The sequence below is a fragment of the Eublepharis macularius genome, chromosome 9 (genome assembly GCF_028583425.1).
Source record: "Eublepharis macularius isolate TG4126 chromosome 9, MPM_Emac_v1.0, whole genome shotgun sequence".
Classification (NCBI taxonomy): domain Eukaryota; kingdom Metazoa; phylum Chordata; class Lepidosauria; order Squamata; family Eublepharidae; genus Eublepharis; species Eublepharis macularius.
In genome coordinates, this window is record NC_072798.1 from 5,427,025 (window position 1) to 5,440,546 (window position 13,522).

The 13,522-nt window shown below is 47.8% G+C and overlaps 1 protein-coding gene across 1 annotated transcript in view; it reads right to left on the reverse strand.

Moving 5' to 3' along the window:
* The window catches only part of EXOC4 (exocyst complex component 4), a 504,959-nt gene that overhangs the window by 54,320 nt on the left and 437,117 nt on the right, over positions 1 to 13,522 (reverse strand). The window contains exons 13-14 of the mRNA XM_054988676.1: positions 10,214 to 10,369; positions 9,072 to 9,250 (exon numbers count right to left, since the gene is read on the reverse strand). Coding sequence (XP_054844651.1) covers positions 9,072 to 9,250; positions 10,214 to 10,369 — 335 coding nt within the window. The remainder of the gene's footprint in view (positions 1 to 9,071; positions 9,251 to 10,213; positions 10,370 to 13,522) is intronic.

The following is a 13,522-nucleotide window of genomic DNA, read 5'->3' on the forward strand; positions in this document are numbered from 1 at the left end:
TGATTTCTTTTACTCACTTCAGCTGTGTGGATTTAGTCTTGAAATCTGTGCCTCAAAATGCATGATGAGTTTCTAAATTTTAAATCCAATTTAGGGAGCTTAGATTCTCAAAAAGCAGATTTCTTTTTAAACCTCACTCATCTGCAGTTTCTGTGGAGGTCTGGACGTCGGGCTGATGCCCCACAGCACCTTGTTTTGAGGTGCCCACAATGGCTGGGGCTCAAACCAGCAACCTTTGGATCTCTGTAGATCCACACAGTGCTGCACTTCAAAGGGCTCCCAGGGCTGCGGTGTGCCCGTACCTCCCAGGGACTCCAACTACTCAAAGTGCTCCGCTGGTGTCCCCCTGATTTGCCAGGGCTGTAAAAGTTGCTTGGGCCTGGCTTGAGCTTTGCCTCCCTGGCTACTATCCTTGCTTTGTGTTTCCCTCTGGCCCCATCTGCGGGGGCTCATGACTCCAGCTTCCCACCCAGGGAGATCCAGGTACAAGGCACCTGGGTCCATGGAACTGGTTGACTGGAAATGCCCAACCGAGGGGAGCACAAGTTGCACAGCTGTGGTGCAAAGTTGATGCTGGGAGAGACAAGCGGGCGAACAACAGCTAAGGCCGGAGGCAACTCCCTCTTCCAGACAGCAATTCCCTGCTGCCACCACTCCTCCGTCTCCGCAGAGATTTGCCTTGTCAGATGAGAGCTCTCCAAGCTTCTGAGGACTCTCTTGCAACTCACCTGGCAGTTTGCTCAGGGAGCACAAGGCAACTGCTGATTGGCTCGTTGTTGACCTGAGAAGTCTGAAGCGGTGATGGAAGGATACGGTCCCTCTCTGAGGGCCTCGCTGCCCACCTGTCTCTGCTCCCCATCACCTCCTAACTCCACACACCATTGTCACTGGTAACTTCCTGACAAAACAGCAGCTGCTTCTCTTCTCTCCAAGCAAGAGCTGTCTGTTCCATTTCCTGCACAACGAAAGAAGATACCCCCCTGCTCCCCCTCACCCTCCCTTCTATGCACGTCTCAGTATCAAATGTAACAAAAGAGCTTGCCTGCTATACCTGGAGTCTCTGAGAGCCATAGTGGCGATCTACTTCATTTACCATGGCTTCCTAGTGCCATTTTTTTAAAGGAGAAGCCTACCTCCTAGGTCTTTACCACTTCAGGACAAGAGCCTTCATATGAAAAGCTAGCACATCGAGGAGCAAGGCCTAGCATAGCCTCACTTTGCAAGAAGATTCTGACCACGTCCAGACAAACCTACAACTCAGCACCTGCATTCTGAAGTTGAGCGGTCTCAGGAGAGGCCTGTCCCACAAGTCGCCCCATCTGATGAACTGCTCTGGCTCTTAAAGATCTTCATGAATTCAAGATCCCCTTGACAACACTGTACTGATCCTTTCCTGTGATTCTTGTATGTTATCCGTAGATGCCGCTTGACTTTTCACTTCTGCCGAAACACAAACGCACACACACACACAAACACACACACATAAAGGTAAAGGTAGTCCCCTGTGCAAGCACCGAGTCATTACTGACCCATGGGGGGATGTCGCATCACTGAGTTTCCTTGGCAGACTTTTTGTTACGGGGTGGTTTGCCATTGCCTTCCCCACTCATCTACACTTTACCCCCAGGAAACTGGGTGCTCATTTTACCGATCTTGGAAGGATGGAAGGCTGAGCCAACCTTGAGCTGGCTACCTGAACCCGGCTTCCTCCAGGATCGAACTCAGGTCTTGAGCAGAGCTTGGGCTGCAGTACTGCCGCTTACCACTCTGCGCCATGGGGCTCTGACATACATACATACATACATACATACATACATACATACATAGACAGATATATGCACGCGTCAAGTTGCAACGGACTTACGGCAGCCCCACTGAGGGGGTTTTCAAGGCAAGTGAGAAGCAGAGGTGGTTTGCCATTGCCCGACAAAACTAAAGGGAGGACAAAATTCCGAAGAAAATAAAACTGCACAAGAAACGAACTGACCTCAAATTATACCCCTTTACACTCCATCAGCTTCAGCAGGGAGGTTTAGGCACACAATTCCCTCTGCGAAATTGTCAGGACCTCGTTTTCCTAGAGTGAATTGTGCCCAAGCTGCGCACCCAGCCCCTGCCTACGGGCATGCCCTAAGATGGGAAGCAGGAGAATCCGGGGTTTGTTTTTGTCTTCTGCAGCCAAGAAACGTTCAAGGTTGATTAGCCCCAAACACCTGTGATCCTTCCGAAAGAGGAAGAAGCACCAGAGGCAATCCACATAATGAACCGTCAGGCCGGGCCCAATAAATCTTTGGGTATATACAGGATTGTGCCTATCTACACGCATGTTGGGGCACTGCATCAGCCCTGCCTCTTGTGATTTCTCTCGGGAGGGACGACCGTTCAGCTCCTCCCTCCACCGCCACCTTACACTTTTAATAACTGCCTGTTCGAAGTTACATCACACAATATTACAGGCTAATCTTAAACCGTTGTGTTATGACCTTTACTTTCTTTGGGGTAGATTTTGCCTTTAATCTTCCCCTTACACCCTCTGGGTAGTTTGCTGCCACCAGGAATCTATTATTCCAAAATATTTTATTTAAATTTTCCCTTTGGTAACGTTCCCAAGCGTCAGGCTCCTTCGTGGTTCTATGTGGCCCTGAGGATAGGAATGGGATATAGCAATGACAGCTACTCTGGGATATAACAAAACAAAATGAACTTTTATTTAGTCAAGAAGCATATCGGTTTCATAAACGTAGTTCTCGGTTCTTAAAGTTACTTCCTATAACCTCATTCACACTGATCTCTTCTAAGGCTTCACACACAGTTAGCCTCTTTCTTCAACTCAATATTTCTCTCACAGAAATGTTTAAGACTCCTCAGGCAGCACACAGCTGGCCTCTCTTTCCCTGACTGAGTGTCCTTTCACAAACATGCTCAGTTCAGGTTCTACACAGGTTATATTTCCCTCATAAAACACTTCAACATATTCAGGCAGCACACAGCTAGCCTGCTTTCTTCTGACTGAAAAACCCTTCTCTCTTCACTCTCCGGCCGATTCCAGACGACTAACCTGAAGGTGCTGCATGCCGCCATGTTCTGGATCACGACGGGGAAAACGTGAAATATCGCGTTTTCTCGCGTGAGTTTGGCGCGACGTCGCGCCAAACTCGCGCGGGAAAACGCGATGTTTCGCGTTTTCCCCGTCGCGATCCGGAACATGGCGGCATGCAGCGCCTTCAGGTTAGTCGTCTGGAATCGGCCTCCGTCTCAAACTGCATTCACTCCGCCCACTCTCAGTCATCAACCAATCATATCCCTCTCTCTCACCCCCACTCTTCACCTATCTCACGCCAAGCATTTAAAGATACATGCATACATTTACTTGAAATCATTACACGTTGCTTTAGAGGCACGGAGGCAGTAATTCCTGAACTGCGTGTGCTGTGAGAAATAAAGACGTCTATGATCCCAAAGCACCCAGCCTCTGGAGGAGGTTGCCCCTTGCATCTCTGCATGATTCACCGCTCTATTTTATTTAGTTAGTTAGTTCATTTGCACCCCCATCGTTCTCCCTAATGGGGATACAAAATGGCTTACATGGGTCTCCTTTTTAGCCTGATGACAACAACTCTGTTAAGGTAGGTTGGGCGGTGTGCATGAGGCGGGCCCAAGATCACCCAGCCAGCTTCTGTAACAGAGTACGGATTTAAATTCATCTCACAGATCTGAGTCTGATACCTCTAACCACTTCACCATGCTGCTTCTCCAGTGCCTCGTTCTTTCCAATTTTAGCTGGTGCTATGGGTGGGAAAAATGGGCATTTCTGCCTTGTCTCTGCATCGTTTTAGGAGCCTTCCTACCGGATTCCGGCCAGGGGGGCAATGAAATCATTGCCCCCCCCAAACACAGTCACTAGAATATTATTAACTGTGGCCCCACCCACCCCCTTGTGTTTACATTATGATTGTGGAAATTGGAGGGGGCTGCCATTTTGAGATGTTGTTCTATGTATTCATGTTTCTGAATTTTTAAATGTATTTATATGTTTTTTAATTTTATTGAGCATTTTATTGTAACCTTCCCCCCCCTCCCCAGCCCATCCGTGGAGAGGGCGGGCTAAAAATTGAATCAATCAATCAATATAAAATAAATAAAATGGAGATTCAAGCACTTCCCAAACAGAGACAGGGTAGAATTACCTAACCTCAGATGTCCTTTGTACCCCCACACGAGTCACTGGTGGGCTTCCAACTAGGAGGTCTGTACGGCACAGCGGCTCACACAGAAATGAGGGGGTGGGTGGAGGGGTGGGTTCCCTTCAGAGAGAAAAGTTCGTTCCGGTCTGCTTGCCCATGGGGATTCTCCTGGAGGGGGAGGGGGGACACACACAGCATCTCCTCGCTTTTATTTAGGATTTCTGCATATGACTTGTGGGACTCCTGGAGCTTTCTTCTTTAAGCCAGAGCAAAGACAAACCTCCCTTGCTCTGACTTAAAGGGGAAACAGCATGGCATCTGCAGGCAGAGCCAACCTGGGCAGGGCTCAGTGCCCTCTTCAAAATGGCAGGGCTAAGTTCCGCATTCCCCTTTTAGCCCTTTGACAAGGCCGTCCCTTATTTTAACTGATGAGCAGCTCAGCTGTTGGAGAAAGGGGAGATAACCAGGTAGTGGGAGCCTGGCAAGGTCCTTGTTGGGTCAGTGCTTCTGTGCCGATGTGCTGAGAAAGAAGGGGGTAGGGACGGGCAGTGCCAGCAGCTAGAAGCTCAGGGACGGGGCATACAGATGCTGCCCCCATGCACCTCCACCCCACTCCCTGCTGCTTTGACAGCAGGAGTGGCTTTTCCCACCCTCGTGTAGAACCAGCCCCTTTCCTGTTTCATTTTCATCCTGCTCTTTTTCTGAGGAGCTCAGAGTGGTACCTGGTTTGTCCTTGTTAATGCTGCCCTGACAACACGGTACTCCTGCCTCTTGAAACCTGAAGTGTCCTTGGGCTGATGCAATCCATCTTGAAGTAAGATGGATTTTAGTCAATGGAAAAAACAAGCATTTCCGAAAATCTTCCGTGAGACCAGAAGCCGAACAGACAGGGTCAGCAAGGCCTTCGGAGTGCTTCCGTTTGGGAAACCGGTTCCACCAGACTACCATGTTCTGTCAATAAGCAGCCTGTTTTGCTTTCCAGAAGACAAGGTAATGCCACTAATTTAAATCACAGCTGGAACTGGGATTTCCATATATGGGCCCTTTTCACACTGCTTACCTTCACTCGCAACGACGTGGAACATCGTGCTAAAAACGCGGAAGATCGCGTTTTCTCGCACAAGTTTTGTGCGACATCGTGCAAATCTCGTGGGAGAAAACGTGATCTTCCGCGGTTTTAGCGCGATGTTCCACATAGTTGCGAGTGAAGGTAAGCAGTGTGAAAAGGGCCATGGTCAGCGGCCCTGTAAGTGGACTTCCTTAGTTCCGTGAACAGTGCCGTGGAAAAAAGCGTCCAGTTTCACAGACTATAGAAGGGCCTGTTTTCTTATTTCAAAAACGCATATATCTTTGATATTTGAGTGGGCATTCTGGTTAGTCCACTGCTGAATTATTGGCTGCTTAGTTCCAATCAATATATGAGGCCCAGGATATCTTTCTTGTTGCCCCCCTGCTTTTTGGACCTTGCTTTGTGCTTCAGTGACAGCAGAAGCCACAGTTGGCAGAATTCTCCTGTTGGGTTCCAGACTTTTCACTCCTTGCTCTTGATCGGCCTCCCTTGCAGTTGTTGCCCCTCTCTACTATACAGCCAACCCTCCTGACCTTAAGTGCCACGAAGTTCCTTCACAATCCCCACTTTGATAACCTCCTTCTTGTCCAAATTCCCTGACTCCTCTCCACCTTATTCAGGTTTCTCAGTCTGTTGCCAACTTTGCACCCTTCCTTGCTCTTCCTAACCGTGGGCTTTCTGTTCCTTAACTTTGGAAAAGTTTAGACCTCCATCCCAGTCCTCAGATAGCTCTATGTGAGCTTTTATTCCCAGATAAACTAACAACTCCTCCTTCCCTCACAGAAGCTGGACCTTCAACTGCTTTTCTTCCCTAAGCAACTGAGCTTGGTCAGCCAATCCAGAAGCTTCACTGCCACAACTGAAGTACAAGTCAGATGGCTGGTGCTTTTTTCCTTTCAAATACCACTAATTTTTGTCTGTGGGGAAGCAAAAGACCTAAAAGTTAAATATATGAATGAATAAAAACTTACTTGGCCCTTTTTCATGTGCCACAACAACAGTGCTTAAATGGTTATTGTTAGGAAAGAAGTTTGTATTCATTGAAAAGGGTTGGGAGAGAAGACAAAAATGAGTGTGTCATATCTGACTGGTTTGGAAAAATACAAAAATCCAATTCTGAAGAAGGGCAGATAAGGGGAGAGCTGTGGAAGTGCCATCAGCTTAGCAAACACTAAATAATGAACAAGGCAGAGAGTGCCGGGTGTGATAAAACACTCCATTAGCTGGGCTGCTTTTAAATGAGTGATAATTGTGGCAGACATGCAGAAAAAAGATTATTGAATTTTTATCTGTACAGGGGTGAGGTGGGAGACTTTGACAGGCTAACCATAAAGTCACCCATCCCAGTCTGGATGTTGTTCAAATATTTCAAAAAGTCTTAATCCCAAATCTTGACAAAGCCAGAGAAGCCTGAAAGATTTAAAGGGTGAGGATTCTCCCGGGCAGCGGACAATGGCAATTAAGACGATATCATAAGAACATAAGAAGAGCCCTGCCAGATCAGACCAGCAGTCCATCTAGACCCACATTTTCAGTGCAATCCTATGCAGAGTTACACCGGTCTAAGCCCATTTAAGTCAATGGCCTTAGACTGGAGTAACTCTCCATAGGATTGCACTGTTTGTCTCACACAGTGGCCAATCAGGTACTACGGAGGGCCAACAACAGGGCACAGAGACTGAGGCCTTCCCCTAATATTGTCTCAGTGGTTTACTGTCTCTGGATGGGGAAATTACCTCGAGTTACCGTGGCAAGTAGCTGCTGATAGACCTATCCCCCATGGTTCTGTCATATCGCTACAAACACTGGCAGCAAATTCCACATTTTAATCACTCATTGACTAAAGAAGTATTTCCGTTTGTCTGTCCTGTTGTCTGTCTTAAATCTACTTCCCATCGAATTCGAGTATTTGGGGAGAGGGAGAAAAAACTCTTTATCTGAACCCGCTCATGTGGGGAGGGCGGAATATAAATGTAATAAATTAAATTAAATTAAATCCCGTGCATAGTTGTCTCTTATCTCAACTTTAAAAAGTCCCAAACTCATAAGCCATTCCTCATAGGAAAGGTGCTCCAACTCCTTAATCATCTTGGTTGCCCTCTTCTGTATTTTCTCCAGAACCGCAACGTCCTTCTTGTTTTATAGTGACCAGAAATGCATGCAGTATCCCTCGCCGAATGTTCGGTTCGGCCAGATCCGAGAGAAAATTCTCCTTTGGGCTCTACCCAAACGTGTCTCTACCCAGGAATATGTGGAACCTCTCTGAAAATGTTCACAAAGGCAGCAAGAGGGGAGAAAATCTACTGAGTGATAACCAGGCTATCTATTTTATAAGCCTCAAAGAGAAGCCTATGCTTGAAAAAAGAGAAAACAGGAATCGCCTGGCCTCCTTTCCAATCATAAAATCATAGGGTTGGAAGGGACCTCCAGAGTCATCTAGTCCAACCCCTTGCACAGTGCAGGAAATTCACAACTATCTCCCTTCCCTACCCCCCTGTGACCCCTGCTCCATGCTCAGAAGATGGCAAAACACCTCCAGGATCCTCAGCCAAACTGGCCTGGGGGAAACTGCTTCCTGACCCAAAACTGGAGATTGGCCTTACCCTGGGCATGTAAGAAGGGGCTGTGAGAACTAAACACTGATGTAATCCTCCCTACTTTCCCTCTCGTGATCTGCCTAGGTTCACAGAATCCAACGAGGCTAAACCCCACTATTGTAGGTTCACAGAATCAGCACTGCTGTCTGATGGCCATCTAGCCTCTGCTTAGAAATCTCCGAAGAAAAAGAGCCCAATCTCTCCTCTTCATTCCCTTTCATGTCCTGCATCACTGTCACAGGTGTAACGTGTGGCCAGGAGGGATCAGCAGTGGCTCCCCAACTCTGAAACGGCCTCTCCCTTCCTGGAGAGAGCCGGGTAAAGGATTTTTCTTTTTTAGAAGGCTTTTAAACTCTTGCTCCTATCTGCAGACTGATTTCTTCGAGCAGAATGATCTCACTTTGTTGTGTTTTATATTTTTGCATTCATTGATTGTATAGGGGAGTCATGGCATATAATTCCTTTAAATAAATACAACAGTTCATCCGCCATCTTCATCGCCCCCCTCCCCTTCTGGCTCTCTGTCTGCCTACTGTGCTAGTCCTGTCCAGGGCTTTTTTTCAGCAGGAACGCGGTGGAACGGAGTTCTGGCACCTCTTAAAAATGGTCACATGGCCAGTGGCCCCGCCCCCTGATCTCCAGACAGAGGGGAGTTTAGAATGCTCTCTGCGCCGCTTGGCCATGTGACCATTTTTGCCAAGGGCGATTTAAACTTTAAAAATCCCCCCCTTGTTCCAGCTGACCCAAAGTGACGTCATTGTGCGGTCTTAAGTTCCGCCACCTCTTTTCCCAGAAAAAAAGCCCTGGTCCTGTCACCGAAAACCATCTCCCCCTTCTGTTTCTCAAGCCATTCCTCAACATCTCATCTCATAAGAATGTTACGAAGAGCCACGCTGGAGCGGAACAAGGGTCCATCTGGTTCAGCATCCTGTCTCACACGGTGGGCTTCTTCAAATCTAGGGCCTTTGCAAAGCCCCTCCTGATTCATTCCCATCTGCTCACTCTCCGTGGACACCTTCTCTGCCCCCTCCATGGGATCCCCTAGCAGTTCCCCATCCATCTGTCTCCCGCAGATCGCACAGCAGGGGATGTGACACTTTTTAGTTACTACTTCCTGTCCAAGCATTTGTGACTCTGAGCACATGTTGACTGTGCTGGTCAAAGGATCATCCAGACTAACTCCCTCCGAGTCCTACCCCTCTTTCTCTAGAGGCCACTCACTCTGTGCCATTGGGAGGTTGGAGAAAGCGGCCTTCGTGCGGCTGGAGAGCCATTCCAAGCTTTCGTGCATGTTGGCCAAGGCCTTCAGGTCACTGACATCACGAAGGATCTCTTGCTGGGGAATCAGTTTATCTCCCAGGTTCCCAATCAGGACTTCAGACTCCTTGCCAAAGGCGGTCCTGGAACAAGAAGAATGAAACAGGAACAACAACAACAACAACAACAATAATGTAGAGCCTAACAATGCCCTGACCTGGATAGCCCAGGTAAGCCTGATCTCATCAGATCTCAGAAGCTAAGCAGGGTTGGCCTTGGAAAGTAATTGGATGGGAGACTTGCAATGGAGACCAGGGCGGCATAGGCAGGCAATGGTGAACAAACTCTGTTAGTCTCTTGCCATGAAAACCCTGCCAGGGGTCGCCATAAGTCAGCTATGGCTTGAGGGCACTCTCCACCACAGACCCTAACAACAGGGCCAATAAAAAGACCTCTTTGGTTAATTTTGTACTGGTTGGTTGTAATTTTTGTACTGGAGGGCACATGTGGCCTGATCTGAGCATGTGCTGGTTGTGTGCCAGCTCGCCAGGCCCTCATTTACTCAAAAATCAGATTCGTCTGGATGTATCTTTAATTCATGCCCCACTTTTTCCTTTAGCATGTGAAGGAACTTGATCGATTTCAACACCATACTGGTCTGGCTCCAGACTACATGGGAAGGCGGAGAATTCCTTAATGTCATTTTCCTAATGGATTCCGGTAAGTTGTGGAAACAGACCTCTCATTTATTAGCAATGGTTTCTAAAACATCTCAGTAGCTCACGAAAAACCTTTTCTGGCTGTCCCTGGAGGCTGGGGGTGGGTTGCCGTCTGGACAAAGAAGGCTGGCAAAATTGATCAAGAGGTCAGACGGTCAAGCCCTGACTCATCGGCCAAAGTAATGCTCGTTATTAAGTAAGCTACAATGTCCTAAGGGAACACTCTGCGGGTCAATCCTACTTCCTGGTAACAAGCCATCCCAAGGCAATTTGTCCTATATGTTCAAAGGATCCGTAGGTTGTACAAGCACCGTCAGTTAAGACCCAATTAAGGCAAGGCAACACTGCATTTAGCCGCATTTTAAAGGGCCTCAGGAAGAACTTTACCTTATAAAGTCTTCTTCTTCCTCCCTCTTTGGTCTCAGCTGCTTTGGCTGGGCCATGTTGATCCAATTGGGAAGAGACTTCAAGAGCCGGGTGATGTCATCGTCTTTGGCCCAAGAAGCACTGATCACCAGCTTTTCATCAGACTGAACAATGCTCCTAAATACAATCAGCAACAGGGACATTAGGAAGCCACAGACTGGATTCACTACAGGTGGGCTCCTGATTCCTTAATACTGCAATTCACGTTACAAATACTATTAATACCCAGACAGGGTTTTGTGTCCAGACCATGGACCCCGGGGCCTCCACAGATCACACAGCTGAGACTTTTAAGAAGCAATTTTGCTGAAAATTAGTCATGGTGGTGAAGAATTCTTTGGGGCCCCAAAGCTCGCACAATCGGCTCACTCAGGGCCAAGCTACAAGTGATGAATGACACTTGAACGGCAAGTGAACAGACTCACGTGTATTCCTCCCTGTTCACTTGTGCTCGACTTGTGCTCCACTTGATCACATGTAGTGATCAAGTGGAGCGCAAGTGAACAGGGAAGAATACACGTGAGTCTGTTCACTTGCCGTTCAAGTGTCATTCGTCACTTGTAGCTTGGCTTTCAGAGATCTCTCTTACCCCTTTTGTAGCCGTTAAGTTTTTATCTGCCAAAAAGCAAAATGAAGAGTCTGATTTTCAAATGCCGCAGGATACCAGAGCCTAAATCTCCATTTCAGCTTTTGCAACTCTCTGGAACAATGTGCTTTTCCATTTTCTAAACTATCAACCCTTGAGCTGTACCAAAAAAAAAATATCAATGTAAAATTGAATTGGAGATGAAAATGAAAAACCATCTTAAACAACAAATAACCCTCAAGCTTGTACTGTAGAAAACCCAAAGGATCCTCATAGTGCTCCGTTAAAACAATATCAGAAAATTGTAGTCATTTGAGATGGAAGAGACCAATTGGGCTATTTCCTCCATTTCCTTGTCAACGAAGGCCTGTTTGCTAGGCTACATTCACCAGTATACTTTGACTACTCAAGTCTGAAATGACAACAGAGACGCGGCTGTGACTTCTCTGGGGCGTCTATTTCACAGTCTAACAAATACAACCATTTCCTTCTCAATATTGCAGTCTGAAGATGTATTCCTGAGTTTGTTTTATCTCGTGTGCCCCCTAGACATAAGCATTTGCAACGCTGCATTCCAAGTTTCAAAGATGATCTAATCATTTGAGAAAGGAGAGCATCAAAGGCAGGATGTTATCTCGCATATCATCTCCATCCTAATTTGGACATTGCTTTCCCACGTCATTTGGAGCATTATGCACAACAACTGCAGCGATGTGATGGACCTGCTCTCTGACTGGCGCACTGGGGTCTGGATTGTGAGAGTTGATCTGTGGAGTTTCAGGTAGGTAGCCTTATTGATCTGCAGTGGATCAGCAGGAGCCTGTTGATTTGCATAGGGAGCCATGGGAGTATGAGCCCTACTGCGTGGTGAGCAGTCGAAAGCCAGTTTGCTGTAGTGGTTAAGAGCGCGAGACTCTAGTCTGGAGAGCCGGGTTTGATTCCCCACTCCTCCGCTTAAAGCCAGCTGGGTGACCTTGGGTCAGTCACTTAAGAGCAGCAGGACTCTAATCTGGAGAGGCAGTTTGATTCCCCACTCCTCCACTTGAAGCCAGCTGGGTGACCTTGGGTCAGTCACTTTAGAGCGGCAGGACTCTAATCTGGACAGCTGGGTTTGATTCCCCACTCCTCCACTTGAAGCCAGCTGGGTGACCTTGGGTCAGCTCTCTGGAGCGCTCTCAGCCCCACCCACCTCACAGGGTGTTTTGTTGCAGGGATAATAATAACATACTTTGTAAACCGCTCTGAGTGGGCATTAAGTTGTCCTGAAGGGCGGTATATAAATCGAATGTTGTTGTTGTCATTTTGGTCCTCTCAAATTCCATTTGGAGCATCATACTGGGCAGCAAAGACTGGCCTCTGACTCAGGCAGGCCCACCGCAGCATTCCTCTGCAGGGAGGCCCCCCCTTCTTGGTTGCGCATCTCTGCAATGGATGTGCAAGGGCGAATATCGGAATGCACTTGACAGGGCCACTGGGGGTGGGTCTTTCCCATTTCTCCAGTACCCTGCCTCCCATGCAATGGCAATATTTTAATCATATACTGCTTCATTTCAAATGTGGTGCTGGAGGAGAGTTTTGCGGATATCATGGTCTTTCATTCTTAGGGTTGCCATAGGTTGGAGGTGACTTGACTGGACGTAACACATACTGCTGCTGCTGGGGGGTGGGGGACACACAGAAGAGGTTCACGGTCCCTACATGGCTTATGAGAAGGGGGAATGCATGCATTTTCGAAAGCGCTGCTCCTCTTCTGCTTGGGAAAATGTAGTGTGTCGCAGGAGCATGGTCACGTCAGCATTCTGAAGGCGAGGTTGGTGGAGCTTCCCTTTGAGGACATGGAGTCCTGTGAACAAGGGAGCGTGGGTAGAATCCTGCCTCAGAACAAAGGCAGGATTCAAAGGAATGGGTGAAATCAATGGACTTAGACTGGAGTAACTCTGCTTATAACAACAAGAACAACAACATTTCATTTATACACTGCCCTTCAGGATGACTTAACACCCACTCAGAGCGGTTTACAAAGTGTGTTATTATTATCCCCACAACAATCGCCCTGTGCGGTGGTTGGGGCTGAGAGAGCTCTGAAAGAGCTGTGACTGACCCAAGGTCACGCAGCTGGCTTCAAGTGGAGGAGTGGGGAATAAAATCTGGCTCTCCAGATTAGAGTCCTGCTGCTCCTGACTGCTACACCAAACTGCTTAGGATTTCACTGTAAGACTGGGCCATTTCCTGATCAGGGGACATCATTTCTTCCATCCAACTGATGCTTCTGGTGGCTTCCAAGACTCCTGGCTTGGTTGCTGAGCTTCCTTAGGGTATTGTGGATGGGTCAGTAACAGAGTGTCTGTCCCAACTTTAAACCCTGGCCTCTGTAAGTTAAAAAGATCAGGTTGCAGGTGATGGGAAAGATCTCCATTTGAAGCTCTGGAGACCTACTGCCAATCAGAGTAGACAAGAGTGACCTTGGTGGATTAAAGGTCTGACTCGGTTGAAGGTGGCTTCGTGTGCTTCTTCACCTTTCCTCCTGACAATGCATGTGTAAAAGGATTGTGTTAATAGGGAAACACGCCTGACAGCCCTGAGATGCTGACAGCTGCAGGGCTTTTTTTCAGCTGGAATATGGTGGAACGGAGTTCCAGCACCTCTTGAAAATGGTCACATGGCCGGTGGCCCCGCCCCCTGAT